At 47.6% G+C, this 27,500-nt stretch overlaps 1 protein-coding gene and 1 non-coding gene across 2 annotated transcripts in view; one reads left to right on the top strand and one right to left on the bottom strand.

The window, feature by feature from the left end:
- Window positions 1-5,469: 5,469 nt before the first annotated feature.
- The window catches only part of LOC135823192 (collagen alpha-1(I) chain-like), a gene marked incomplete at its 5' end in the record, with an annotated part of 39,639 nt that continues 17,608 nt past the window's right edge, over window positions 5,470-27,500 (top strand). Inside the window, 30 exon segments of the mRNA XM_065336036.1 lie at window positions 5,470-6,048; window positions 10,641-10,696; window positions 11,290-11,331; window positions 12,170-12,198; window positions 13,550-13,687; window positions 13,941-13,979; window positions 14,858-14,911; window positions 16,041-16,112; window positions 16,512-16,550; window positions 17,018-17,071; window positions 17,282-17,335; window positions 17,657-17,710; window positions 18,398-18,451; window positions 18,968-19,021; window positions 19,657-19,710; window positions 20,884-20,928; window positions 21,152-21,205; window positions 21,401-21,445; window positions 21,886-21,939; window positions 22,427-22,471; window positions 22,689-22,787; window positions 23,435-23,488; window positions 23,958-24,002; window positions 24,277-24,330; window positions 24,684-24,737; window positions 25,204-25,311; window positions 25,808-25,861; window positions 26,283-26,327; window positions 26,635-26,688; window positions 27,112-27,156. Of these exon segments, the coding sequence (XP_065192108.1) occupies window positions 6,038-6,048; window positions 10,641-10,696; window positions 11,290-11,331; window positions 12,170-12,198; window positions 13,550-13,687; window positions 13,941-13,979; window positions 14,858-14,911; window positions 16,041-16,112; window positions 16,512-16,550; window positions 17,018-17,071; window positions 17,282-17,335; window positions 17,657-17,710; window positions 18,398-18,451; window positions 18,968-19,021; window positions 19,657-19,710; window positions 20,884-20,928; window positions 21,152-21,205; window positions 21,401-21,445; window positions 21,886-21,939; window positions 22,427-22,471; window positions 22,689-22,787; window positions 23,435-23,488; window positions 23,958-24,002; window positions 24,277-24,330; window positions 24,684-24,737; window positions 25,204-25,311; window positions 25,808-25,861; window positions 26,283-26,327; window positions 26,635-26,688; window positions 27,112-27,156 (1,659 nt within the window).
- Trnar-ccg (transfer RNA arginine (anticodon CCG)) overlaps window positions 27,447-27,500 on the bottom strand; it is a 73-nt gene continuing 19 nt past the window's right edge. The window contains exon 1 of the tRNA in view: window positions 27,447-27,500. This exon is cut by the window's right edge and continues 19 nt beyond it. This is a non-coding gene — a tRNA (tRNA-Arg).

Raw genomic sequence — 27,500 nt, 5'->3', positions numbered from 1 at the left:
ATGGCTGCCCTTCCACCGAGCTGACTCACACGCTCTGTTGCGATGGGGAATACACTACCTGAGCTACTAACACCACTGAACACAGACTCGACCTAACATGAACATGATGTACTAGTACTAGTAGTAGTAAATAGTTTGATGAATCTTCACCATCTTCACTGTCCTCCTTTTGTCCTTGGCCATGATGTGGTCTCCATGGTAGCAGATATGGCGTCTGGCAATTAATATTTATAAAGGGTGGAAATCAACTGAACACTGTGCAGAATGAATGGATCGGAAATTATTTTCGTGCAGTCCACATTTTTCAACCTACGCCATGGCGCCAGGGCCTAATGGGGTACCTCGTACAAAGAGTGAACGAGAGCTCTATACATCAGTCATCAGTGCATGCTGCAGATAGTCATTCCCCTCACTGTGTGGATCTGCAGACCGTGTGTTTCAATTCAGGGCTCTTGACCCTCAACCAAAGTACCATAGTTTACATTACAATGTCTTGAGGACATGTTTGCAATAACAACTGATGCTGTGTAGTCCCTTCATCAGCCCACAAGTCCTCGCCATCACGATCAGCTTCGACACTCATGACCTGGAGAACTACATTTTGTTATGTTGCCATCAGCTTCCTGGTACATGTACATACAAACATGGTCGTTGTCCTTTTTCGCCACGAACCGTGCTCGGAGAAGCTATGGAGCACCAGTTGTTTCTTTGAATGTGGTTCAGCTCTGCGCTGCTCACATTGAGTACAGTTTCGGCAGGAACTAGTTGTCATACTTACATGTACATACTTCACCATTAGCACGATGCACTCTGCACTTCTCATGTACTGATGTAGTTGTACATGATTGTACTACATGTATTATGATGATGTATGTGAGTGTCTCCACAAGTAAACAATGTTTTCTCAAAGGCAATACCGTGACCCCAGGGGGGGGGCCCGGGGGGGGGGGGGGTGGTACTCTTCCTTCTCGATTTCACGAATCATCATCAAGCAGTTCTAGTCCAATCATCCCTTGCCTTCTTCCATGGCCAGTGGTGATGTCTAGCATCCCCTGAAGACATTTGTTGGAAAAAGATTGAAGAAATGCGAAGTTTGGCGTATTAATAGTACTGTATTTGGCGTCCATCATGTCTGAAATCAGATGGCATGATGTTCCTCACTCATTCATCTTTGGGGTGTCATCAATGTAGGTTTGCTGTGGTTTGACTGTCCGCGCATGATCAGCTTCAAATCAAACCTTGGCCTGACACGTGACTGTGGTCAGAAGGACTGGGACGGGCACTAACCATGCTGTGTTGGGTAACACCAAGAGTCAATAAGCTTCAATATGTACTCTTGGTCAAGGATGCGGTTCATAGTGCTGTTACTATACTAGCCCTTTCCCAAAGATGCCAAAATATTTCGCAACTTATGCTTGTCGCAACCATGCCAAATGAAGTTGAAGACGCCACTGCGTGTGTGGGCAGGCGTGTGTTTACCGCCATATTGCCAGGTGTGTCTTTACCACCATATTTATCAAGCAACCATGCCAAAACAAGAGAAAGTTGCTGAAAAAGCATCCATATTCTCAGAAAAAGCTCGAAAGTTGCTGATATCGCAACTCAAAATGAGCGAGCTCTTGTGCATAATATCATAGCATCATTGCTCAGTGCTTACTACTACCATCCACGGTGGGCAGAGCCGGTTCAAATGGTCGCAAGACTAGGGCTCTGCCAACCATGGATGGTTGTAGTAAGGTCACTGTTTCCAAACACAGTGGTCCTCCGCCTTGTAACATGTTTTTGTTGTTGTTGTTGTTGTTGTTGACTTTTATTTTACTTCACCAATGGCACAGGCATGATTGCCTTCTCACCGTCCCATAGGTCCGGTTCTCACAGAAAGATGAAGGATGCTGTCAACCAACAATGTATGTGATAGTATAAAAATTGTGTACATGACCTTTGTTACATTTTGTACATGTACATGTACATCATGTACATGTTCTTCGAGAAGTACACTTGTTATTATTATTATTATTATTATTTATTCTTCTTTTACTAGGGAATTCCCAACAGGCGTCAGCGCCTTTTTACAGGGAACCCTAGGTATAATTTGATGGATGAGCGAAATTCAGCTGGTGAACTAGACATGCGGCAAGCCGGTGGAAGTGTATTCCACCTGGCAGCGCCCAAATAAGAAATTGCACTAAAGCCATATCGGGTGTTAGCGGGGGGGCAGACCAAGAGCAGCAGAGACTTGGCCACGGGTGGTGGCTGCAGTGCGAGCACCATGGGCGCGCAAGGTAAAGCGGTCTCGCAGAAGAGGACTAGCAAGTCCATTCAGGCAGCGGTAAACAAATACATAGGTTTTGAAGTTGAGACGTTTCTCAAGGGCGTACAAGTTAGTATGACTGTATAGAAGAGTGGTGGGAGTCATTCTATCCAACGAAAATATTCTCTTTAATGCTACGCGGCTGGCAGTAAGAAGCTTGTCATATAGGGTTTGTGATAAGCAATGAATATATGCAGTGCTGCCAAACTCAAATGTGGACTGATATGATGATTTGATGCAATTTTTCAGCACTTCTTCTTGAAGCGGAGCATCACGGATACTTCAATGGTCTCCTCCAAGGCGCTTCTCTGCTCACGGTTGCGGAAAGCTGCGAAGTAGTTCGTGAAAATGAAGAAAGTTGCGAAAGTTGCGATATCTTCCCAAACAACCAAAAAGTTGCGAAAAAAGTGGCGAGCATCTTTGGGAAAGGGCTAACTGTTACACAACGTTTGTTTGAGAGACTTGCTCCCTCTCCCTGATTCTCTAAGTCTCTTGTGAGGTCTGCATTCGACACTAGGATATATGACTCTTATGAGCGAAGTTAAAGTAGTGGCCCACCCGGATGCGAATGTCTTTGCTTGATGGGTTCATCAACATGTCAGGTGATGCGGCCGCGAATCCGGCCAACTACTTTTTTACAACTCTTGATAACACCCCTGGCATGTATGGTGTGTCTATGTTGTCATCAAAGAGGTTCCCTGGCTTAAAGGGAAAGTATACCCTAAAATCAAATTTTCACCAGTTGTAGTCTTCGGGGTGCTGAGTCGAATGGTCTTGGTCCGAGGAAGCTGAGACGCTCCCTTCCTACTTGAATCCCAATCGAACTCGCGCACTTCCACCGAAACTGGGTGACTGCGCCCTACTAGATGGGGATTTGTATGCAAAATGTCACTAAAAGCGCCATTTCGTTCTTATAAAAGCACGGATGACCGCGATTGGCCCATATGTTGTAGTCTTTTGGACGCTGAGTCGACTGGTTTTGGTCCGAAAAGGCTGCGATGCAGCGTTCCTCCTTTATTCCCAATCGAACATGGTTGAACAAGCGGTCACGTGCTCCTGCGTACACCAGTCACCTGGTCACCGTGCCTGCAGGGTACAACTTACTAGCCTGTTTGACCTTTTTTGGGTGCAGTCCCGTCACTCGAGTTGAACTCGAGTTGAACCTTGGTGTGAAAGTTGTCGCCTGCTGGCGCGGTGACCAGGTGATTTGGGCACCCAGGAGCACGTGACCGCTTGTTCAACCATGTTCGATTGGGAATAAAGGAGGAACGCTGCATCGCAGCCTTTTCGGACCAAAACCAGTCGACTCAGCGTCCAAAAGACTACAACATATGGGCCGATCGCGGTCATCTGTGCTTTTATAAGAACGAAATGGCGTTTTTAGTGACATTTTGCATACAAATCCCCATCTAGTAGGGCGCAGTCACCCAGTTTCGGTGGAAGTGCGCGAGTTCGATTGGGATTCAAGTAGGAAGGGAGCGTCGCAGCTTCCTCGGACCAAGACCATTCGACTCAGCACCCAGAAGACTACAACTGGTGAAAACTTGATTTTAGGGTATACTTCCCCTTTAACTGTTACTTAACCAGTGGAGAGAGCTCAACACAATCATGTAGAGCACGCTTACACACGCTCAAAAATAAGTCGTCTGATGATTGCATTGTGCAGAAAACTCGAGTTGTGACTTACTCTGCCAACAAACTTCCTTCGTGCCTTTTGTGTATGCTGTTGTCATGTACATGCTTGTATAAACTGCGGCGTTTCTGGACTATGCACTAGTGCCAGTGGTTTGAAATGACTGTGGCCAGCAGAATGTTGTGGGTACGTGTTCTCGCTGGTATGGGTACATGCGAACAATTACGTAGGCATATTTTACCCGTACACAAATGGTGGGAGACTGTGAAGATTTCGGGTGTGACTGAAATTCGAGGCATTGGGCCAATCTTTAGACAACATTGGTCACTGTGAACTTGTGTTCCTCTTCGTGTGTGGATCACTTTCGCAAGCTAGCCGAGGACAACTTCGCTTTGTGGTATCGTTAGTTTGGGCATCCTGCAACCCTCCATCCAACTAATACTTGTCTTGTCACGGATTGCCTCAAATGCCAGCTAAGAACACATACTACAGCAGCGCTGGAAACTAAGCTCCTCACTCCATTCCAAGACCCATTATGCTTTACACCGTGATCTCAGTCGAGCTAGTGTCGGAAACAATTCCAAATCTCCTCCACTCCACTCGCTCCAGTACTGTACTGCAAAATAACACCCGCTGTGGCACAGATATGGTACTTGGTAGCTAATGCCTGGTGGAACGGACTCTACTTTAGTCTGGCCGTCCAATTATGTGGCTATTCACATCAAACTCGCACTGACTGAGTGCATTGTGGTATGTGGAGTTGCTGCAAATGAAGCCTGCAAGTCCTGAGGATATCAGTTCAACTCCCACACGTACACGGCCGCAGTGGACATTTGAAACAGATCTAATAGTAATACCTGTTACAGGATCAGTAAACACAACCAAGAGTCAGCCTGGCAAAACGATCGTCCCTAGCATATACCGTAGACAGTCAAATAATTCAAGCTTTAGTCCAGTTTAGAGCTACATTGTACATGTCTGTTACTTACATCGCTTGTAGAAGGATTGGAGAATACACACTGACGCTTGAATCACGCTGTCCGTCGCACTCTCCTGCATGCACTGGGCCTGGGCGAGTGGGCGCTTTTGAGTGTGTTGCGCTCGCGGCTCCCGACACTAGCACTGTGGTCGGCACTTGACAACGGTCATCAGGGTCCAGTGACAGGTACGTACAGTAGGGGGGCCGACTTTCCAGTCTTCACAGTGCTGGTACGGGCTCGTGTGATACCCGGGTGCCTGTACTGTAGGGTGGCAGCTGGTTGTCACATTTTGTAGCCTCTGCGAAGGACATCAGGAGTCGCCAGCTGCAGCTGAACTCGCCGATCCGAGTCTTGACTTGCGTCCGAAGACCGACATCGCATGCATGCAGGAATCCACGCTGTTGATGGAGTAGATTTTATTGAAGCGGCGACTGCCTGTCGTACTTCCACTCCTTGGAACTCACCCAAGCCGATGAAGCTGTCCGATGACCATGTTTCGTCCTGACTCCTGATCTTAGGACAACACGGCCGTTCCGGGCTCACCCGAACATCTCCAACACAGCTCCAATTGAAGCCCAATCGCAGGGGTTGGGTGCGAGGTCCTGACACAGTCTGCTCTCATGCGGGCAACGGTCGGTCAGTGGATGATCAGCTGTCTCCGAATGAAAAGTGGCACGTCGGTGATCGATCAGTATCCAATACCCAGACACCATTATTCTCAGACCTAAGACGACCCATTGTACATGTACTAAAACATACGGAGTACATGCAACAGTACAGGCATTATTGGCAGCACACTTCTGTGCATAGAACGTGATACAGATTCGGTTCAGGATAGGCCCATCTGTACTGGCGATCCGTAGATCTACTGTACTGTTGAACCCCCACCTCTGTATGTATGTGCACTCTTTGGCATCTAGCCTATTCTAGGCCCACACTGTACACACGTTGCAGCGGTGCATTGACTGGCTGTGTGTGAGAGTGTGTGAGAGAACTGCTCCATCTCGCCTAGTGCTTGCCGATAGGCGAAAGAGGACGAGCCCGGTGCAAAGGCACCAACGAAGCTGAAATTGCTGCAGCTTTGGAGTCCGCTGGCAATATCATCCACCAACCATGGCGAATCGGTGAGTCCGGAGTTTGTTTAGCGATTTCTGTGCATTATTGTTCATAATGAGACCATATGCCACACACACATACATGTATGGACAATGGCTTTCATAGATCCATACAAACAGAAAGTTATGTTTGGATCAAGTAAACTCTAGTCAAGGCTGAGATGATCTATGCACGGGCACCAGGATAAAGACCCCTGCCGGATGCCTGCAAATGAGATCAGGTCCTCCCGGCAAGAAGGTCTGCAATGACAGGCATTCTTCTTCCACCATAATATGCATGCATGTACAATTGTACATACATGTACATTTGGACCCAGGCAAGAATATACATATCACGAGGCATCAAAGATAATACCTTACCAACGAAGGGAATATGTGCCTTCCAATGGGCACTTGAACTCGGCCATGCCAATGATCTGAGAAAGATACCTTGGTCACGGCGCTCACAATCACATGTAGTCATTTTGACATAAGTTACGTGATGGCAATGGCACTCATGTTCATGACAGCAAGGTGTGTTATAGTACAGTCAGACCTCGCTTATCCAGTCCTTTATTATCCGGATCCCTCGCCATCCAGAAGAAAATGGCTGGTTACAGATTTACAACACACGTGATGCATCCAACATAACCGGTGTTCGGTTATCTGGTTCCCTCGCCGATCCGGATGATTTGTGGAAAACGAACGTGTGCGGTTATGCGAGGTCTGACTGTACTGGCAATCCAAACTCATGAGCAAGGCAACACCAGGCAAAACATGCGTGCCACAGTTGCCGTAGTTGCATGCAAACCCGCATGCGGTTCTTCTGCCGAGACGGCGTTGGTGTTCAGATGTTGCAGGTGTATACAAATCAGTGTTGTGATTACGCTGGTCGAAAAGGCGTGCATTCCGGCATGGTATTGGTTTGGGTCGGTGATCAGTGCCCCACTCCGACCAAACATACTCAACGACTGCAGTAGCGTACACTGGCATGTATGCGTTTGCCCACGCGCATGTGTGTGTAAATGTATATGTGCACACACATGAAGTTTCTTGCCTGGTTAAAGGCATATACCTGACCTGGGTGTCATAGCATCCAGGGAGATGGCAGCCTTGGAGGCAAGCGGAAAGGGAGACAGTGTGAGTTACATCCCGGGAGTGCTCTTTCGAGGTTCTCTTGGAGTGGGACCAATTTTGAGCAAGCATGCATATACCATCACTGGCAAGAGTCATGCATGTGCCAGGTCACATTGCCGACTGCGGCCGTGTCCTGCATAGATCGAAGAGATCAAGTCGAACTTCCAGTTCCGGGTCAAAACCCGCATTGTTGTGGGCGCCATGGCCTCACGAGTCATGCTGTCTCCCCAGATGTTACGAGTCGCTGCTGTGAATGCACTGATGTACAAGCTGATGCCCACACATTCACACTAAGTCACTCACTCGTCCACAGCAGAGAGTCGTGCAGGTAGAGAGACGACCCAGGCGACTGCAACGGATCATGTGGAACACTTCCGAGTCCATGGTCAAAATGCACATCATTTCGGGCACTATGATCTAGTGTCGCCTCGCTAGGTACTATGGCTTCGGGATGTACCCCCCCCCCCCCTCACACACACACCTTGACCTTTGATGCCCCATCTCCAGTGGAGATGATAGGCTACCAAGTTGGGCAGTACTTGAGGTGATGCTTCAAATCGCCACACACACACACACACACACACACACACACACACACACACACACACACACACACACACACACCAGACGTGCGCCGCGGAACACGCACATACACGCACATAATGATTGTGCAGTCATGCATGGCCAACGCTACAGTCACGTTGGCAAATGAAGTAATTATGGGACGTGACTTGATCAGATCATGAGGCGCAGTCATGAGTCTTCTGGGCTACGGGGCCTCTGAAGTTACTTTGCTCATTGGCCACCACTGCAGTGCAGGCAGATGCACCACTGAGCACCAGTTTCACCAGTATACGGCATTTGTTGGCAATACTGGCCGAGGCGCTTAGTACTGGTTGCCGGCGCGGGATCATGCATTTTTTCAGATGCCCATGTCAATCACTTATACTGCTGGTGGCTGCATGTCGCTCTGATTGTCGGACTATGCCGGCAGAAAAATTGGCAAAATTCGGTACTTTTTCTGGTACATGTCATGCATGTTTGGAATGGGGATAAAAAAATGAAGCAGAGAAGGAATTGCCTGCCATAAGGTTTCAGTTGTATGGTTCGGCCAATTTCATTGCTTTTCGAGCAGAATCTGGCAATTTTTCGAGCATTATTATCCGCGAAGGCCCGAAGGGCTAGTGGTTACAGGAGGAAGCGTTTTCTGGCTTTGCCAATATCTGTGGCCCTACGTTTTAGTATAGCTGGCAAAATCCAAAATCCTTCCCGGGACCGCTGCCCGCTGGTGTGCATGTACATTCATACTGTGATGTGGTTACAGCGCCACTAGTACGCCGCACTAGCCGCAGACATGTCAAAACGTACATTCTACTTATCCTTCATACAATCCACTCTTGAGTATGCGAGTAATGCATATGTACACTGTCTTCGCACCACAGAATATGATAACCTGATCAAGATCAGTAAACGTGCATTACGGATAGTGTTTGGTTACCCCTCGTCCTCCCATTCAGCCCCAATTCTCGCATTCTTCTCTTTAATGCCAATTTCAGTCCGCTTCAGTTTAAAATTGTACTCAGTTGTTTTCCGTTGCGTCCTAGGCCAGACCAGTGTCCTTCTTCGAGACCTCTTTGTACTTCGCTCTTCAGCAGCTAACACTCTGCAATGTCGGACCCGCCTTCACTCCTCCAATGGTCTTGTTTTACCCCGAGTTTATTCACGCTACGGTCTGTTTTCTCTCTCTTATTTGGCTGCAGACAGATGGAATAGTGCTCCATCTGATATCCGCACTGCTGCATCGCCATCCCTATTTCGCCATGCATTACTTTCATTCTTAGGGTACCCTGTAAGAAGACCTTGAGTCTGTGGGGATTGCCCTATCAAAATATGAATAAAATTAATAATAATAATAATAATAAATATCCACTAAAAAGAAAACAGAAAACCTTCGTGTGTTCAAAACCTCTATCCTGCACATTTCCTAATCTTAGAGTTAGACACGACTGTATGCCGCCGGTAACGGATGGGTCCATTCTAGGGATTTTCTTTTACTACTTCCTTAGAATAACGGCATAGCTATCAGTATCCCTGCTTGATGTTTCGTGAACTAGCTGGCTGGATGAAGGGCAGAGCATTCACCATTTCACGATCATGCCAGTCATCTCCTGGCTAGGGACCGGCGGATAATGCTCGAAAAGGTGGCAGATTCTGCTCGAAAAGCAGTGAAATTGGCAGAACCATACAAACCTTATGGCGGGCAATTCCTCGAATTCTGCTCCATTTCTTTATCCACATACCAAACATGCATAAAACTTTCCAGAAAAAGTACTGAATTCTGCCAATTTTTCTGCCGGCAGAATCCGCCGGACCCTACTCCCGGGCCCTAGGCCTTGGCGGATAATGCCGGCAGAAAAATTGGCGGAATTCGGTACTTTTTCTGGTAGGTTTCATGCATGTTTGGTATGTGGATAAAGAAATGGAGCAGAATTCGAGGAATTGCACGCCATAAGGTTTGTATGGTTCTGCCAATTTCACTGCTTTTTGAGCAGAATCTGCCACCTTTTCGAGCATTATCCGCCAGGGCCTACTCCCGGCCCATGTCCCACCCCCATTTGCGAGACTTTGACCCCTGTAAGGTCAAAGTCCAAAGGTTGGACCGTACTGACTGACGTCATGACAGTCTGTGTTTCACCTACATGTATACCGGTATTCTTTCCATAAACGGAGGGATTTCCCCATATGTTCGACCCCCACGTGGCCTCCTTTCTTCAAAAAATCGGATCTGTTTACTTTTGCTGTTTGCAGTGTTTGAAGCCTCGAATTGCGAAGCGCAGTAGTTGTTCGAGACATGAAATTCCGACAGAAATCGCCCGAAGGGAGCGTGTGCTGGAAAGATATTGCCTTCGTTGAGTCATGCAGTATGCTTGGTCCAAGCTCATTCCATTTGCACAGTGAGCATTCTGTATAGTTGTGCTGATTTGACAGCAGGATAATCCGGCCATGATTGCAGATTCGACAATGAATTTTGTCGCTTCACCAAAATTCATGTAATAATTATCATTTTGAAACAAGAGAGGCACGCCGGGATGTTGAGGGTGGACCAGTTGTCTGTGAGACCTTCTTTTGTAAGTTGAGCTATATAATAGGCTAGAGTATACCTGCCACAACCGGAGGCGGAGAGATAGGTTAGCAACACTCCCGCAAGCGAAAGTGATTTGTACCATGTATTCCAGCCCTCTGTGGCAGGATTTGCCGGTGTAGTACCAATAGCATTTATTACGGAGGCATGGTCCCTATGGGGGTACAAGGGGGAGGGGGTAACTTTTGAATCTCATCTTGGGTCTTTCAGTTTTGGCCATGCTGCCGCAGTCGTGCGAATTTGTGATTTGATGTGTAAATGTATGCGCACTCGCGCGCGTGTGTGTGTGTGTGTGTGTGTGTGTGTGCACGCACGCGTGTTGTTTGTCTGTGTCTATCTACAGGCTAATCGTCATCCTCGCGCTAATAGGATTATGTGTATTTAGAATACATGGCCAGGGTATGTGTATGTGTATGTAGAATACGTGGCCAGGGTCTGTGTATGGTGGGCTCAATCTGAATCTCCAAGTGACGATTACCGGTATGACGTTAAGTTCTACACACACCACCCCATACTAGTAACTAGGTCCAATCACAATCTGGCCGGGATCCCATTGCCGAACATCATGTCCAGCACACGTACAGTGGCCGGAGCTCACTGAAATCCGACTCCAAGTGCAAAACTGGACCAGTTCCGATTACACCACTGTACTTGTACATGTGTGCGTCCAGCCGCATTCCTACCACTTACAGGGAGTCAATGGCCGTGCAAGTTGAGGGCGCCGAATGCGTACTCTTGGTCGGATATCACCGATCACAACTGTACATGTATGCATCACACTACTTGATCATAGCCTGGGTACAACGTACTGAGGATAGGAGTCGATGACGTACCTAGGGTGCTGGCGGCGAATAGTGCTCTATGCACTATCTAGGCCAGGGTGCACCACACAACAGTGAAAACAACAGAGACCCCGTAATCCTGTGGTGTGGCTGCACTCATGGCGTGTATCCAACCTGTGTGCATGTTTCTGTGTCTCTCTCATGTTGCAGTGGTGGATGTTGGAGGAGAGAACTTCGACCTCAACTCCGATGGTGAGCCCTACCCACCAGTGTGTGGCATGGCTATGTGTCTGCTGATAACACTATACAGGCGCGTAACCCGCACGGGGAAGGGGGGGGGGGCATGTGCACCCCCCCCCCCCCCCCGAACAATTTTGACCTAGGTTCAGCATGCACATAATGACCATGAATGACATGCACCAGCCATCCTACACATACCGGTATGCGGCCATACACCCCCTAAACCCTGCATACTAGTCAACCTCCTGAATAACGACCGCGAGCATATCAAAAACTCGCAAGTATTACACAATCTTCAGACCTAGTGGCCATTTGACAGCATACCAATATTTTCAACCTCACGAATAACGACACTTCTCTCTTGCACAATCGAGGGTTGTGATTCGCAAGTATGACTGTAATTCACAGTGTATGCAGTGAGTCCTTTTGTCCTTCTTTCATATCTGGCTGGCTAGTGTAGAGTTTTGGAAAGAGAAAGAACGGCAGTCAGGTGGCCTCATTTCCTAATACATTGAGTTACAATACGTAACATGTACAATAAAACCTGTCAAGGCGACCACTCGGATAAGGCAACCACCTGTTCCAGAAGACCACCGCAACCAGGACCAAGGGGTGGCAGTTCCAGTCAAATGACACTGGATAAGAAGACCACCTGGTTACAGAGACCACATGTTGAAGGTCCCTTGAGCGGTCGTCTTAGCCAGGTTTCACTGTATATCTGTTGTAACTCCCTTTCTGTTTATGGTGGGAGTAATTGTGCACCTTCCGTACAGTCTGGCGTAATGACAATGTTAAACTTACCGTCCTCTTCCTCTCTCTCTGCTCCGTTCTGCACTGTGTGTTCCTACAGTGGAAATTCAGCCAGCGCCAGTCGTAGCGGTAAGCAGCCGTAGGCCAACGAGACCTCGTGCACTGACAGCAGTACATGTACATGCTCTGTATGCTTCTATGGACCCGCTGTACCGCAACCTTGCTGCATGCTCGGTGTCCTCAACACAGAAAATAGACAGTAATTTAGCGTTTTGTACATTGAAGTTCCATCGTCAGAAATCGGGCTGTGGACTGATGGAGTACATGTACCAGGATAGTTATTATGACGGTGCCTATATGTCACAGTATGTGTGCTGTGGTACCGAGTGAAATCCAGCACATGGTTTCCCACCGTTTGGTGCGAGCAAGGTGGAAAGCATATGAGAAGCATGAATAGGACAGACGAATCCATGCTTGCACCGAAGCATGTGAAGCCTGGGGCTGGACTTCACTTGTCACATTGGTGCAGCTGCGGACTGATAGTGTAGAATGTGTTGGCGCCAAAGAAAAGGCCAGCAGGTGTAACGACGTGTTACGTAGGAGATTCAGTGTACAAGGCAAATATAGTATGAGAAACATGGTGGATTCCCTGCCGCCATGTGGAGGAGCTTGATACTGTGCTTGTTCTGGTTAGGATCTGGTAGCGATACTGTATTGGGGCTTTCCTTGCTAGTGTAAATCAGCAATTTTTCGTCAACATCTAACTTTCGCAAATTTCGTAAGGGTCTGCAGCTTTTCCAGAGTTTCTGCTTACGAAAACCTTGTATAATTCTAACATGCATACATTGGGTACCTGTCCAAAGTCAATTTTACTTTAAAAAAATTACGAATTGGGGATTTCAAGATTTACCAGCATCGTACGCTTAAGCTGTGTTCACAACTGGCGCGTGGACGCGGTACGCTTGCGGTTCATGCGTGCCCATACGCGTGCTCAAGCTTTCACAAAAAACAGCAATCCGAGTCGTATTTAGCGCGTGTGACACCTTCGAGTACTAATTTTTTGACCCCGCCGGTCAAAGTGACTGGCATGTACGCTGGTACGCGCCTGATACGCGCTGAAAATTCCAACATGTTGGAATTTCCATTTCAGCGCGTTTCCGTACGCATGGCGCCCCAAAAGCCAGCAAAAATACGCACAAACGCGTGGTTTCACGCGTACACGCGCCAGTTGTGAACACAGCTTTAGGTTTACCAACATTGCATGTTTCCGGAAAATCGTTGATTTGTAGTCCTGTTGGATTAGCATCATAATAAACTCTTCCAATATGCCTCCTCTGTGTGAGGGTAGCAAACCAGTCTATACTTGCATCTGCATCAGTTTCTTCCCGCACGATGATTTTGTGGACCTCTACCTCGCTAGAAGTAATGGCTAATGGCACCAGTGCCTTCTGATTTGTCCGTGTTCCCGTATATATTGTAGCCACCAGAAGATAGCACGGAAGTAGAAGAGCCTGCTGGTGTACCGCAGGTGGTCGCTCCTCCTGGCGCGCCCATTGCCGGTCCCTGCTGTACTGATAAGGGCCAAAAGGGACAGCCTGGCAAGGATGTTTATGGCACGGTTAGTGTTCATGCTGATCACGTTAATATGCTCATTCTTGGATGCATTTTCTGTAACTGTTGTCCTGGTGAGGGAGTCTTTCATTGAAGCGTGCATGCTTCTAAACTTCCGAGCGTGACGTTTAGCCGTCTTGTGTCATGTGTACGCATGCTTGTGCATACCGGTATGAGTGTGCTTGTATGTGTTGTGTCTGTCTGTTGTTTTTTTGCTTCTTGGAGACTCACTTGCTTCGTATTTGTTCTCTCCCTTGCAGCCCGGAGAGAAGGGACCCAAAGGCCCTGATGGCGCAGCAGTAAGTTTCATCAGTGTTTGTGTGAGCATGTGACTGGCTGCGACTGGACATGCGGTCGTTGACATGTACAGACGATGTGTTGCTGACAGCCAGCAGTCATGTTATCTTTAGTTCTTGTGCACCTAGCACTTGACTTAGGCCACCCTGTGGTGGCTGGTACAGTAAAACCTGTAACTAAAGACCACCGTGAATAGCGACCCACCTGGTACTACAGTAAAACCTGTAACTAAAGACCACCGTGAATAGCGACCCACCTGGTACTACAGACCACTTCGCCAGGCACGGTCGGTTTCATGTTCATATGATGGTTGTGCGGTGCAAACCTCTAACTAAGGACCACCTGCCACTAAAGACCGCTTTCTCTGGCCCCAAGGGGTGGTCGTTAGTCACAGGTTTTACTGTACATGCAGATTGGTGACTTGATGTGCATAGAACTCCTTCACTACTTCGCTCCTTCACTTTGTGCACTTTTAGAATCCAGTATCAATCGAATCGGGTCTGTCGGGTCATGCTGTGTATCTTCTCAGAGTGCTACTGTCAACATCATCATGCTGCAGTACTAGCACAGGCGATGCAAGTGGCACACCTTAGTGACCTTTTCCCCGAGCCCTCTTTTCACGACCAATAGATTTCGGGAGTATTGTCGTACTGCTAGTAGAAGTGCCTTGAGCGCTGGTGCAAATGTTGGCTTTGTAACCAAGTGCCCAGGCCAGCTTTGCTGCTGCATCACCACACGTTTCTGTGATCATGCCGGTGGCATATGCTTCCTCTGAACTGTGTTGCATGCTTTTTCATCTAAAGTAGTCAGTTTTTCTTCCGTGCTCCACGCTCCATCACTTACGTTTTGTTTCTTGCTCGGTGTGAATGTATTGTTGCAGGGTCTGCCCGGTCTGGATGGCGGCCAAGGTGATGCTGGTGCCACCGGTCCAAAGGTAACGCTACCAGTTTGTTTGCTTCATGGATGACGAAAGCCTCTTTTGCGGGCACAGAAACACAATGAATGGAAATGCAATGCAAAAATTGGTAAAAATAAAGAATGATAAAAATGAAAACCCAGTAAAACAAAGGATATTGAACCCAAAAGCAAAAGCTTTATGGATGTTCTCAAATAAGAGTCACTTTTTTCCGCACAATAAGCTTCAAGGCCAAAGACGAGTTGTGGCTTGCAACCCAGTATGCATTTCTATTCAAGTTAACACATGGCAATGGTTGGACAGGGACCTAGAACAAGGATGCGGCTTACATACCGCACATGTACATGTTGATATACGGTACATGCTGCTGGTGTTCTTACTTCGAAGCACATGTTTGTGGTGTGCTTCGAAGTAAGAACCGTACAAGCTCCATTGGCTTTACTCAAGAGAAGGCAGCGCTGATTGGTAGAGCCTTGTTCGCAGCCTTTTGAGCTCGTGAGGTCCGGCGTATATTGACCACCACTTCACTAGTATCTGTTCACAACCTTGTGCGAAGTCGCTATGAAACTCTCATGTTTCAGAGCGACTTCGCCTTGGGGTCGGAATGCCTGTTCTCTTTGTAGCATAATCTCGGTGTTATATTCCAACAGTTTCTGGAAGACGGCTATTTTCATCCATGGGAAGCCCAGTGTTGTGTGTTTGGCTAAACCGAGCAGTCCGCCAATGTATTGACCCTTGGCATTAGCTCGTCTGAGGTTGTGAAGAGATACTGATGAAATGGTGGTCAATATTGAATATACACCGGACCTCACGGGCTCTACAGGCTGCGAACAAGGCTTTACCGATCAGCGCTGCCTTCTCCCGAGTAAAGCCTATGGAGCGTGTACATGTATGGTCCAATGTGCGTCGACCACTATGTTACTGACCGTGAAATACTGCATGTGAATTTCCAATTCTCCATGAAGACCCTGGTTCAAGTCCTGGTGATGACAGTCAATTTTTTTCCAATTTTTTCCCCTTTTCCATTCCGTCAACTAGTGAATATCTCCATGAAGACTTGTTGATTTGGTGACTTCATGTTCTGAATCTCAGCGAGGTTGATACTGTTTTCTATAACCTTTACTGTGTCCTATGTTTGTGATTACAGGGTCGACAAGGTAGATCCGGCCAAGCTGGCGACCCTGGTCCTATTGGACCTCCTGGTAGACCGGGACGCAGGGTAGGTAGTCATGTGATTGCATGTGTATATGGGTGTGTGTGTGTGTGTGTGTGTGTGTGTGTGTGTGTGCGTGCGTGCGTGCATGCGTGTGTGTGTATGTGTGTGTATATGTGTGTTTGTGTGTGTGTGTGGGTGCGTGTGTGTGTGTGTGTGGGTATGTGTGTGTGTGTGTGGGTGCGTGTGTGTGTGCGCGCACGCGCGCGCGTGCGTGCGTGCATGTGTGTCCACTTGTATGAACATTGTATGCATGTGGATCTTGTTGTCTGCATCTGCTTGCAATAGAGCACAGAACCATCACAGACAGGCTGGTGAGCTCTGTGCATGATCTTTTTTTAACCCTGACATTTCAATTTCACCATCTCTCATGGCCATTTCGTGTCTCTACTGTATTTTTTTCAGGACGGCACACTAGCAATAAAATTTGAAGTCGGCCTACCGGTAAGCATTGACATGATTTGAGTTTGTACTTGGCTGTTTCTCTTCCGTTCTCTCCAACTCCATGGCTTCCATGGCAGTTGATGATAGTTTCAGATCACTAGTGCTCAGTGTTAGTTTTGTTTGTTTCGTGAGCTTGGTTTGGTTCTGGGTTACTAAATTATCGTGGTATGCTGTGTGTGTCTGTCCGTCTGTCTATGTGTGTGTGTGCGTGTTGGTGTGGCTGGCTGGTTGGCTGGCTGGCTGGCTTGCTGGCTTGCTGGCTGGCTGGCTGGCTGGCTGGCTGGCTTGCTGGCTGGCTGGCTGGCTGGCTGGCTGGCTGGCTGGCTGGCTGGCTGGCTGGCTGGCTGGCTGGCTGGCTCACCTTTAGCACTGGTTCTGCGTTTTTTCTCTGTTCTATGCATGAGGCATATTACTTTTGCTCATCAATCTTTTGAACATTGTCTCTGCTGTTGTTGTGTGCTTCATAGGGTGACCGTGGCCCACCAGGCAGACCAGGAAACCCAGGAACACCAGGATCTCCTGTAAGTCAGCACGGAAAGTGAACCGCATGTCCGCGTCTTTCCCGTTGTGGTTGCTGTTAATATTATGGGTATATGGTTAGTGCACACCCCATTTTTCGTTGTGCCATTGATGTCTGAAGGAATTCTCTCCAGTAGCACTGCCCGAGCACCCCTCCCCGCTTGCTTCACTGTCACTCATGATCTTGTTGTTCCTCTTTTTGTTGTTGTTAGGGTGTCCGCGGTACCGATGGTCGTCCAGGTTCTCCTGGAGTTCCTGGATCAATTGTAAGTGCTCGTATGTATGCCCCGCGTGAGAGAGAGAGTGTGTGTGTGTGTGTGTGTGTGTGTGTGTGTGTGTGTGTGTGTGTGTGTGTGTGTGTGTGCGTGCGTGCGTGCGTACGTGCGTTTGTGTGTGCTTGCGCGTGTTATGATACATGGTGCTTGCAGCACACTTTCTCTCTTGCTTCTTTCTGCCCTACAGCTTTTAAACGCCAACGGGCTTGATAATTGTGGTGAAGTTTAGCATGAAGTAATTCATCCGGCAGACTACCTGAGCTTTGCTTTGCTATTGAAATTACTTCCACTGTTTGTATGTTTATCTTGTAGGGTGAGCCAGGCATGCGTGGTCTTCCTGGATTGATGGGCGAACGGGGCGAGCGTGTAAGTACCAGCGATGAACTAGTGCTAGATTGTTGTGTAAACTGTTTTCAAGAAGTATCCTCGGTAGATCGGTTGCACAATGAACCTAGGTGTAGAGAGGATGCACAAAACTGTAGGAGGAATGAATGTTGCACTGTTTTAAAATCTGCAAAGAGTGAAAGTCGCTTTTACAAAGCATCCATGTGGTCCAGGAAAGTGTGTACAGATGACATCCGATTGACAGTGTACACACGATCTATACACATGCTTGGAGATCACTGTGCTGCTGGATTTGGTGTGTGTGTGTGTGGTGCAATATTTGTAAAGCTCAAACTTCATGTGTGTAGTTTTATGATTGTTTGAAAAATGCACACACTTGTACTGGAGTGGTGTTGAAATCTTTGTACTTTCTTTCCTGTTTACAAGTCATATTCTGTCATGTTGTCCCTTTTGACAGCTGTCATTTCTCTACTATTCACTGTTATTTTCTGAGTTTATTGTGATGTGTGTGTGTGTGTGTGTGTGTGTGTGTGTGTGTGTGTGTCACGCTGGCAGACACGCCCACAGACACACGGACACACACACACACACACACACACACATGGTAGAGATAGAGACAATTGAGAGGTTGAGTGTGCTTTCATGAAGGCTGTGGCACTGCCAGTCACAACTTGTTGTTCACTTGCATACTTGTACTGTGCCTAACAGGGACAAACCGGAGTAAATGGACTAGATGGCAAGCACGGACCCAAGGGCTTCAAGGTAGGCTTCCAATCGATCATTTTCGAATGATACCAGGACATTTCCTTCTTGTGCTTATAGATTTCGGCCGATAACATGGATCATTGTGCCATGACGTGCTCTGCAGTGATGGTGATGGTGCTGGTGGGGGTGGGGGGTGCTGGTGGTGGTGCTGGTGGTGATAGTGGTGGTGCTGGTGCTGGTGCTAGTAGTGGTGGTGCTGGTGGTGATGGGGGGGGGGGGGGGGGTGTGAATGGGAGGGGTGGTATAGCCTGGTACAACTCATGCTGTTGTGAAGTATCTCTAGGGTATTTAGTTGAGTAGTGGAGGAGACCGGGCGTGATGTTTCATCAATTTTGTGTATGTTTGTGTCGTCACGGGTTTGAAACCGTGAACGAACTGCCTCTACGCTCCTCGCCACGCCACACGCACAACATGTGTGTGTTTGTGTGTGTGTGTGTGTGTGTGTGTGCGTGCGTGCGTGCTTGTTTGTATGTGTGTGCATGCACATCTGTGTGTTTGTGTGCGTCCCCGTAGGGTGAGCCCGGCATCAGTGGCAAGGACGGTAACATGGGGGATCCTGGCTTGAAGGTAAGTGCCACTGACAGTGAGCCACTCTAGCAAGCAGGTTCAGTCATCCCTGGTTATCGCAGCTTCGGAATTGCTGAGTGGCGGACTTAAGAGGCAAAACATCACAACTGGGTGGTAGCTGCGCCCTGTAGTGGTCGTAGATCATGCTCACAAAGTTCTTTTGCCTATACGACGTACGGCGAAACTCTACAAAGGTGAAAGCGCACCCGCTAATACTGTCGACGTCCCTGCAGAACAGTTGTATTAGGAGCAGTCTGGCAGTCAGTGTGGCAAATTGGCGGCACAACCTGTCATTTTCCAAAGTTTTGTCTTATCGTCATATGAACTTGTGAGAAGATCTACAATTGCATGTGTAGGTGAAAGAGAAATACTTGTCCTCATGAGGGCAAGTGTGGAGAAGGGTAATGTAGATAGCATCTCTGTAGCTGTTGCTACTTCTCTGCCATCTCCATTGTGTATTGCAATTGTGGTTCTTGACTTCCGTATCTGGACACTGGTTAAGTTAGTTGCTTTGCCATGTATAGTTCTTATTCAGGGATGTTCTGTTTTGTTGTATGTGTGCGTGTATCTGTCTGTGCATATGTCTATCTGTCTGTCTGTCTGTCTGTTTCTTTGTCTCTCTGTTATGACATCAGGGCACAGCTGGTGTAGCTGGAAAGGACGGTCTTGACGGAGACAATGGCGACCCCGTAAGTTTGTACACGTATCCGTGTAGGAATTGACTGCTTTCGGCAAGCGCTGGTCATGACGACTCTACCAATTACTTTATTTTCTGGTCCTCGTCCAGCGATTGCCACAGGACTCTTGTCTGCATCAGCACTCTACAATTTTACAATTTTCACAGTAGTGAACTTAAGTTCAGCATGGATCATTGTGGTTCAAGCCTATTTTCTGAGCAGGTTACATTTTGTTCTTCTGCTGCTGACAATGCTATTACGATACTTATTTTCTGCCCGGTGCCACTAGATAGATCACTGGCTATTACAATGCTTATGTTCTGCCCGGTGCCACTAGATAGATCACTGGCTATTACAATGCTTATGTTCTGCCCGGTGCCACTAGATAGATCACTTGCTATTACAATGCTTATTTTCTGCCCGGTGCCACTAGATAGATCACTTGCTATTACAATGCTTATGTTCTGCCCGGTGCCACTAGATAGATCACTGGCTATTACAATGCTTATGTTCTGCCCGGTGCCACTAGATAGATCACTGGCTATTACAATGCTTATGTTCTGCCCGGTGCCACTAGATAGATCACTGGCTATTACAATGCTTATGTTCTGCCCGGTGCCACTAGATAGATCACTGGCTATTACAATGCTTATGTTCTGCCCGGTGCCACTAGATAGATCACTGGCTATTACAATGCTTATGTTCTGCCCGGTGCCACTAGATAGATCACTGGCTATTACAATGCTTATGTTCTGCCCGGTGCCACTAGATAGATCACTGGCTATTACAATGCTTATGTTCTGCCCGGTGCCACTAGATAGATCACTGGCTATTACAATGCAGGGATGAATTTATCCGGTATCGCATCGCAGTTTGCTACGCAAAATCGATCTACTGCTACTCAAAAATGACAGTGACACGCAGAAAACTGCCATACATACATGTACAGGCTACTACTATTCATGCTTTTTGTAGCTTACACCAGATTCTGCGTAGGAAAAACTGCTATGCAAAAACATGGCAGTAAATTCATCCCTGCAATGCTTATGTTCTGCCCGGTGCCACTAGATAGATCACTGGCTATTACAATGCTTATGTTCTGCCCGGTGCCATATTACAGTGAATGTTATATTGCTCATTTCTGTTGCTCTTTCTTTCTCTTTGCCTTCTCTCTTCTCCCCGTAGGGCCAGAACGGTGCTGACGGAATGCCTGGAAACCGTGGAATCCCCGTGAGTGCTCGCTGTCATGCGAAATAACATGCATGCCTTCGAAGCTGTTCCACTCAGTCCTGTATTGTTATGATAGATACTGTATCTTTGGAAGACATGACGTGAATGGTCTGAGATTAATGGACTTGTTCAGCTGGTGGATCTTTCGGTGCATTAATTGGTATTGGTGTATCAAGTGTGTCCCACGTCCCGATAACCAATGTTTTTTTTCCTAATCTTACAGGGCACTCCTGGTGACCGTGGCCCAGACGGTATCTCTGGACCCAGCGGACCACGTGTAAGTTATCTCGCTTGGAGACTATTAAGCGGCTGTGTGTTCCTCGGCTAGGTGTGTGTGGGAGTGTATGTGTGTGTGTGTGTGTGCGTGCGCGCGTGTGTATGTGTGTGCCGTTCTGGCTGCATGTCTGTGCCTGTTAGACATAGTCGCTGCAGTGCCTAATATGTTTTGTGTTGTGCTGTTCCTGTCCTGCAGGGACCTCGCGGAGAAGATGGATCACCCGGCGCTAAAGGACAACGTGTAAGTGTTCTCCTTGCATGGTCTCTTCATTGTCATGTGTACATCGATTTCTGATTGTGTATGAAATAGATATCTTCCATGGCTGGCAATTTTAAGGTATAATATAAATGAGCGCTTTTTAGGAATGGCAACGTCTTTACTCTTGTATTTGACTTTGAAAGGCTTCACGTGACATGTAGACGAACAATTAACACGTGGACTGTACACATTTTCTAATATACCCTGCACTATTTCATCTTTTTGCTTCTCTCACTATTATCATTATTTGATGAATGGGTAGGCGAGTACACTCTGGAATGCCTGATAGCTGAACTGTACTAGTATGGGTTGATTCATTGTGTGATGAGTGAACTCGTTTGTACAGAGGTGGCACTACTATCGTGTCTACAGGGTGTATGTTGTTTTTGAATCTCCTTGTACTTGTGTTTTTGTCCATGCAGGGAACTCCTGGCAGCCACGGTTCACGCGGCCTTGCCGGTCCAGCTGGACCCCTTGTAAGATACGAAGCGGTTTGGTATTGACTCGGTCTATTGATGTTGGTGATGGCAATATTTGGCCTTCCTTTCGTTTCCTTGGCTGGTTGATGGTGATCTGTGTTACATGGTGCAGTGCACAGACATCTTATACCTGTGTGGTTATGGGTGCGAGGAGTATTCTGTGCTGAGAACATTGAAACAGCCAGACTGCAATGGGTGGCTGTGTTAGAAAGAACGGTACTTCCCTCAGCCTCATTCTGTTCTAACATGTACTGGAAAAGGCAGTTGATGCCAGCATGTATACTGAGATCAGTTTAGAAATACAATGTAGAAGGTAATCTGGTCAAAGGTGGAGGAAAGGACCTGTTTTTGCAGACTGTTTCTACACCGGTCCATTGCTGGGTATGTGGCACTGTGAGACTGTCTCTTTGCTTCTCAATGGAACTCAGCACTGTTGTTCACCAGTTCCCTTGTGTTACGGTGTGTGTGTGGCTGATGTTGATAGGGTTCCTCTGGCGTGCCTGGCAGACAAGGACCTCGCGGTGATGCTGTAAGTAGCCCAAACTCAACAGCTTGCTCTCCTTTGCGCTGTCGTCGTTACTCGTTCTCATGCTGTGTGTCCATGGCTGGTCGGCCAAAGCAGACGTTTGATAATAGTGGTGACCGCGGGTGAGCAGGGTACATTTTGCTTCCACGTCGCTTGTTTGTGCATACATGCTTACTTTCTTGTGTGTGCACGTGCGTTTGTTTATGCGTTGGTTCATTAGGGCCTACCTGGTCTACCCGGCCGTCCCGGTGCTGGTGGTTCCGGTGGCACACCCGGTTCCTCCGGTGCTCCCGGCGTCAACGGTGTGAAAGGAGCTACCGTAAGTGACAATGATGATGTCGCTCTGTGTCTGCTGGCTGAGTACACAGAGAGCGCAGTACGCCTTAACCTGCTGGAATGCGCACTGTACCTCTTGTGTATGCTGTAGTACTAGAGAGGGAGTACAGCTGTATGTCTAGAGAGGGAGTATAGTAAAACTCCCCTAATCTGGATGCCCCTGATCCGGGCGCGTCCCGTCTACCGGGTACTTTCTGACCCATCTAGAGTCACAAAAAATCACTTATCAGGGAAAGACGGCCCCAAAAACTATTGATTCGTGTAATAACATTTGCTTGCATGCAGTAAGTATGTAAGTTCTGAGTTACGGGCAATTGCTAGTTACGGGCACTGCTCGGTTCCAACTTACCTGGATGAACGGAGTTTTACTGTGTTGCACTATCCAATGGGTCATGATGGATATGCCCAGTTTGCTGGAAGCGCTTACATGCCATGTTGCAGAACTCGGCGCAATCGTTAAGAGCAGTGGGCAATAATCCGGTGACTTACATTTCTATTACCTGCAGCGTTGAGGGAGTTGTGCTTCCTGTGCTTTTCGTCTGGCCAGTTTATGTTAACGTACATCACGTACACTCTGAGTGTTTCTGGTAATAAATTTACGATGTGTGTGTTTTCCCATGGTGTTTGCAGGGATTGTCTGGCAGATCTGGCGCAACAGGACCTCAAGGCTATCCAGGCGACGCTGTAAGTGTGTTTGCGTTGGCTGCCGTCACGTTGTCTGCTGCGAGCCACGTGCACCGCTCCGAGAAAAGTGTCATTGTTGTATAGCTCCCCGTTTGCCTTGTTTGAGCTTGGTTCCCAGTGTAGGAATTCTTACACCCATGTTTCTACTAGTCATACCCATGTAGAAAATTACAACCAAGTGATGTAAAGGCATGCTTTATACCGCATTATGCTGTACCGTGCTGCCATTGGCTTTACACCTCAAGTCTTTGTAGGGTTTGACCAATTTACTCTGAACTGCAGAAGTTTGTCTGCACTTTATAAGTGTGAGTGTAGCCATCAGCCATCTCTGGATGAAGTCATGCTTTGTTGCATAGTATTACTCCTATCAGTAAAATGTTGCTTTCATTGTTGAAATGGAATATTGTGACTGACTGACTGGCTTACTCAACAATTCTTTTTGCTTTGCTTTCTGCTTTGTTGTGTGCAGGGTGATGTTGGACCTACAGGACCGCACGGACAGAAGGGCGCACCCGTAAGCCACCGCTCCTTGTTCCTCTCCGTTGCTAGTCGTGTATGGCGTAAAACGTTGAAGGGTGGACTCGCACTGTGGACATTTCGTATATGAATACCAATGTGTATCGAATCTTAAATGAAAGTGATGGTTTGTAGTTGGTGATGGGACTTTGAATCTGTAGATCACCCGTAGTCAGTCATTTTGTTTTCAGTGTCTCTAAGCCATGCAACTGCTTTGCTAAGTGGACGTCCCTCTATTCCTTGACTTGGTGTGTTCTGTATTCTGTGTGCAGGGTGAAGTCGGCATTGACGGACCTAAAGGCAGCAAGGGCTCGATTGGATTCCCTGTGAGTACCCGGTAGCTGACAAGCCTTGACACATGGAGGCCATTGGCAACCAACAGAAAAAGACAATTACAAGTGTTTCCTGTGCTTTCAGAATGCATGGTTTCCATTGCTCGTATCAGTGCACCCGGAAGGCTGCAGCAGTTGACAACTTGCAATTCACTTTTCTTGCTTCTCTCATCCATGGTTGTCGCACCGGCTTGCATACGTGCGCGCTGGTGTACTGTAATACTGTATGCGTCTTCCCGTTGTCACTTCATGGGTGTGTCCACCTTTGCTCGTGTGTGTGTGTGTGTGTTTGTGTCACTGTGTGTTTGTGTATGTGCATGTGTGTGTATGTGTGTATGACTGTGTAGGGACCAACTGGAGCACAAGGATCCAGCGGACAGGCCGGCAACCGTGGTGTATCCGTAAGAGAAATTGGCACACTGTCTTGTTGAACAGATTTGGTGCTTGATGTCTGCACTACGCAGCCTGACAAAGAGGGATAGGATGGTCGCCAAGACCATGCCTGGGATACAGAGGGTACAGGCTTCAAGTCCTTCTTGGAATCGCTGAAGGATTTTTCCTTTAGGAGCTGTACCTCCACCTTGATATTTGAGAGTGGTGGCATTCCTGCAGATGCACAAGAGTCAGTTTGACTGGTTCTAAACCGAACCGGAAAATCGTATTGCCAATAAAACAAACTTTTAAGTGTGTTTTTATTTTTCACATATTAAACTCCTTCGATATCAATTCAAAATAACTCCTTCTACTTCATTTTGTAGGGGAGGTAGTAACTGTTGCTAGCATGCTGTGTTCTGATGGCAATTTTAGCCTGTTATTGGTCTGTGATGAACAGTATTCTGATTTGTTTGTGCTGATCAAAATATTCAGGGAGATGCCGGTCCCCCTGGCTACCCCGGAATGCCCGGTCGCCCCGGACCCCAGGGGCCCAAGGGCCCAGCCGGCTACGATGGCCACCCAGGCAGACCTGGCGCAAAGGTGAGATGCCAGTAGTGCCTTCCATGCGCTGTTGCATGTATACACGGTGCATTGTTTTGGGCAAGTATGGGCACGTTTGGTATGCCATTACTTTCGACGCCCTTTTGGACAGTCATCGTATCCCGGCTCGAATTTCTGGACATGGATTTGCTACGCACATACGGAAGAAGTGATGCAGAGTGTACAGGCTGTGTGTACAGGCTGTGTGTACAGTCAGCCTTGCAAATAACGACCCTTGATCGTGAATGGAAGTTTTCGTTATTCACGAGTTGTCGCCACTCGTGAGGCTGAGTGTATGAAGCCAGGTGGTCACTGGGCCTGAAGATTGTGTCATTATTCACGAGTTGTTGTTACACCAAGGGGTCGTTATTCACGAGGTTGACTGTAACAGTGTTCGTCACAAGTGCATTCTGTACATGTACATGTATGTATACACACACACATGTACTCGTATCCTGCTCTACTTGACAGAGTGTTCTCTTTGTTTATTCCACAGGGCCCCCATGGAATCCAAGGCGAACAAGGAATGCGCGGCGAAACTGGCGAAGACGTAAGGTTCCAGTAACTGCTCGGCTGGCATGTAGAGGAACAGAGCCAGAGATATGCTGCATCATCATCAATTCAAACTCTGTCACGCACATTGATATTGTATCGTGCAGGTGCAAAACATGTTCTCCTCATCCATCCGTTGAGCAATCTCCTTGCAGTGCATCCCATAATGACTATGATTGTACATGTCTTCGCTTAGCCTAGCCTCCATACAATAGTAGGGCCATTGGAATTAGTCGAATCTGGCATTTGACATTTGACAACCTGACATTTCATTTTCTGCAATTTGGTTTTGTGTTCTCATAGTGCATGTGCATGTGCCTCTGACATGTTTTTTGTGTGTGTTTTGTGTGTGTATGTGTATGTGTGTGTGCGTGTGTGTGTGTGTGTTTGTGTGTGTGTGTGTTTGTGTGTGTTTGTAGGGCGAGGCCGGTGCTCCTGGCTATGATGGCACAGCTGGACGACGTGTACGTAGTAAATTGATGCATCCGTTTTTAGCAACTTGACGCCTTGTAATTGCTGGACTGGCGGGTTAATTCTTCTTTGAACACGTCATCAATGTTTGGAAGGTGACCATGCTGTTGGAGCCCGTCGAATCTATATTGATCACCAACGAAATAGTGGTCTGGAGATGCAATAGCTTTGCGCTGCTGGTGGTTTTGCACTGCTGATGGCTTGGTGTGAGCCGCCATAGCAATGTGATCTGATGCGGAATTTCTGGCATTTCTCATACTCTATGTCTACATTGTACGGTTGGTGTTTTTGCCGATACAGGGACCCCGAGGCTACCGTGGTGTGCCTGGCTCTGTTGGCGTTCCTGGCGAGAAGGTAGGGTCCTCATTCATTGCATGCTGCAGCCTGCAACAGCTAACTCATTTTGGATTGATTGAGTCGATTCCACCTATGCATTTTCACTCATGATAGGCATCAATTTGCCTTTGGAAAATCAACCAAATAAAATGAATTGAAATGAAATGAACCGCATGGCCAAAGCAATATTCAACTTAGCACATAGTGTATGTAGCTGAATAGTTGGCGAGTGCAGCATCGAGTCATGCATTCATTGTCCTTCCGTGTGTTCCTCTGCAATCATGTATTGTATTGGAGGCATGACCAGCCGTCCGCTGTGCATACGTAGCACATAGTCATTGATGCATTTGTCACTGTGTGGCTGTGTAGTATAGTCGAGTATCAGCATGGACTTGATGCAACGGGATGTTTGCTATTCTCGATTTGTGTCCTTGAATGTAGGGTGAACGCGGTCGCACTGGTCCCCAAGGTCCTTCCGGTCAACTCGTGAGTTTATTTGATTGTCTGCTATTTCTGGTACAGCCATTAGTTAGTGCGTTCGTGCGGGACAATTCCTGCTGTATTGTAAGCTAGAGCCCAACTGCTGACTTGGGCGTTTGATGGGTGTTTCGATTGGCTAGGCATACTTGAAAATTGTACCTGAACTCAAATGCGAAATTATTGGTGCTATTACATCCGTGATGATAAGCGATTCCTTCATATCCCACGCAGGATTTCACAAGACTTTGTTTATCGCATCTGGAGTGCATTCTGGAGTGCAAAAAAAATAACTGACACGACCTCGATGGGACTCGAACCCACAATCTCCAGCTCCGGAGGCTGGCGCCTTA

The sequence above is a fragment of the Sycon ciliatum genome, chromosome 8 (assembly GCF_964019385.1).
Source record: "Sycon ciliatum chromosome 8, ocSycCili1.1, whole genome shotgun sequence".
NCBI classification, from domain to species: domain Eukaryota; kingdom Metazoa; phylum Porifera; class Calcarea; order Leucosolenida; family Sycettidae; genus Sycon; species Sycon ciliatum.
The sequence above is the reverse complement of the archived record's forward strand: the minus strand, read 5'-3'. Positions and strand labels throughout refer to the sequence as shown.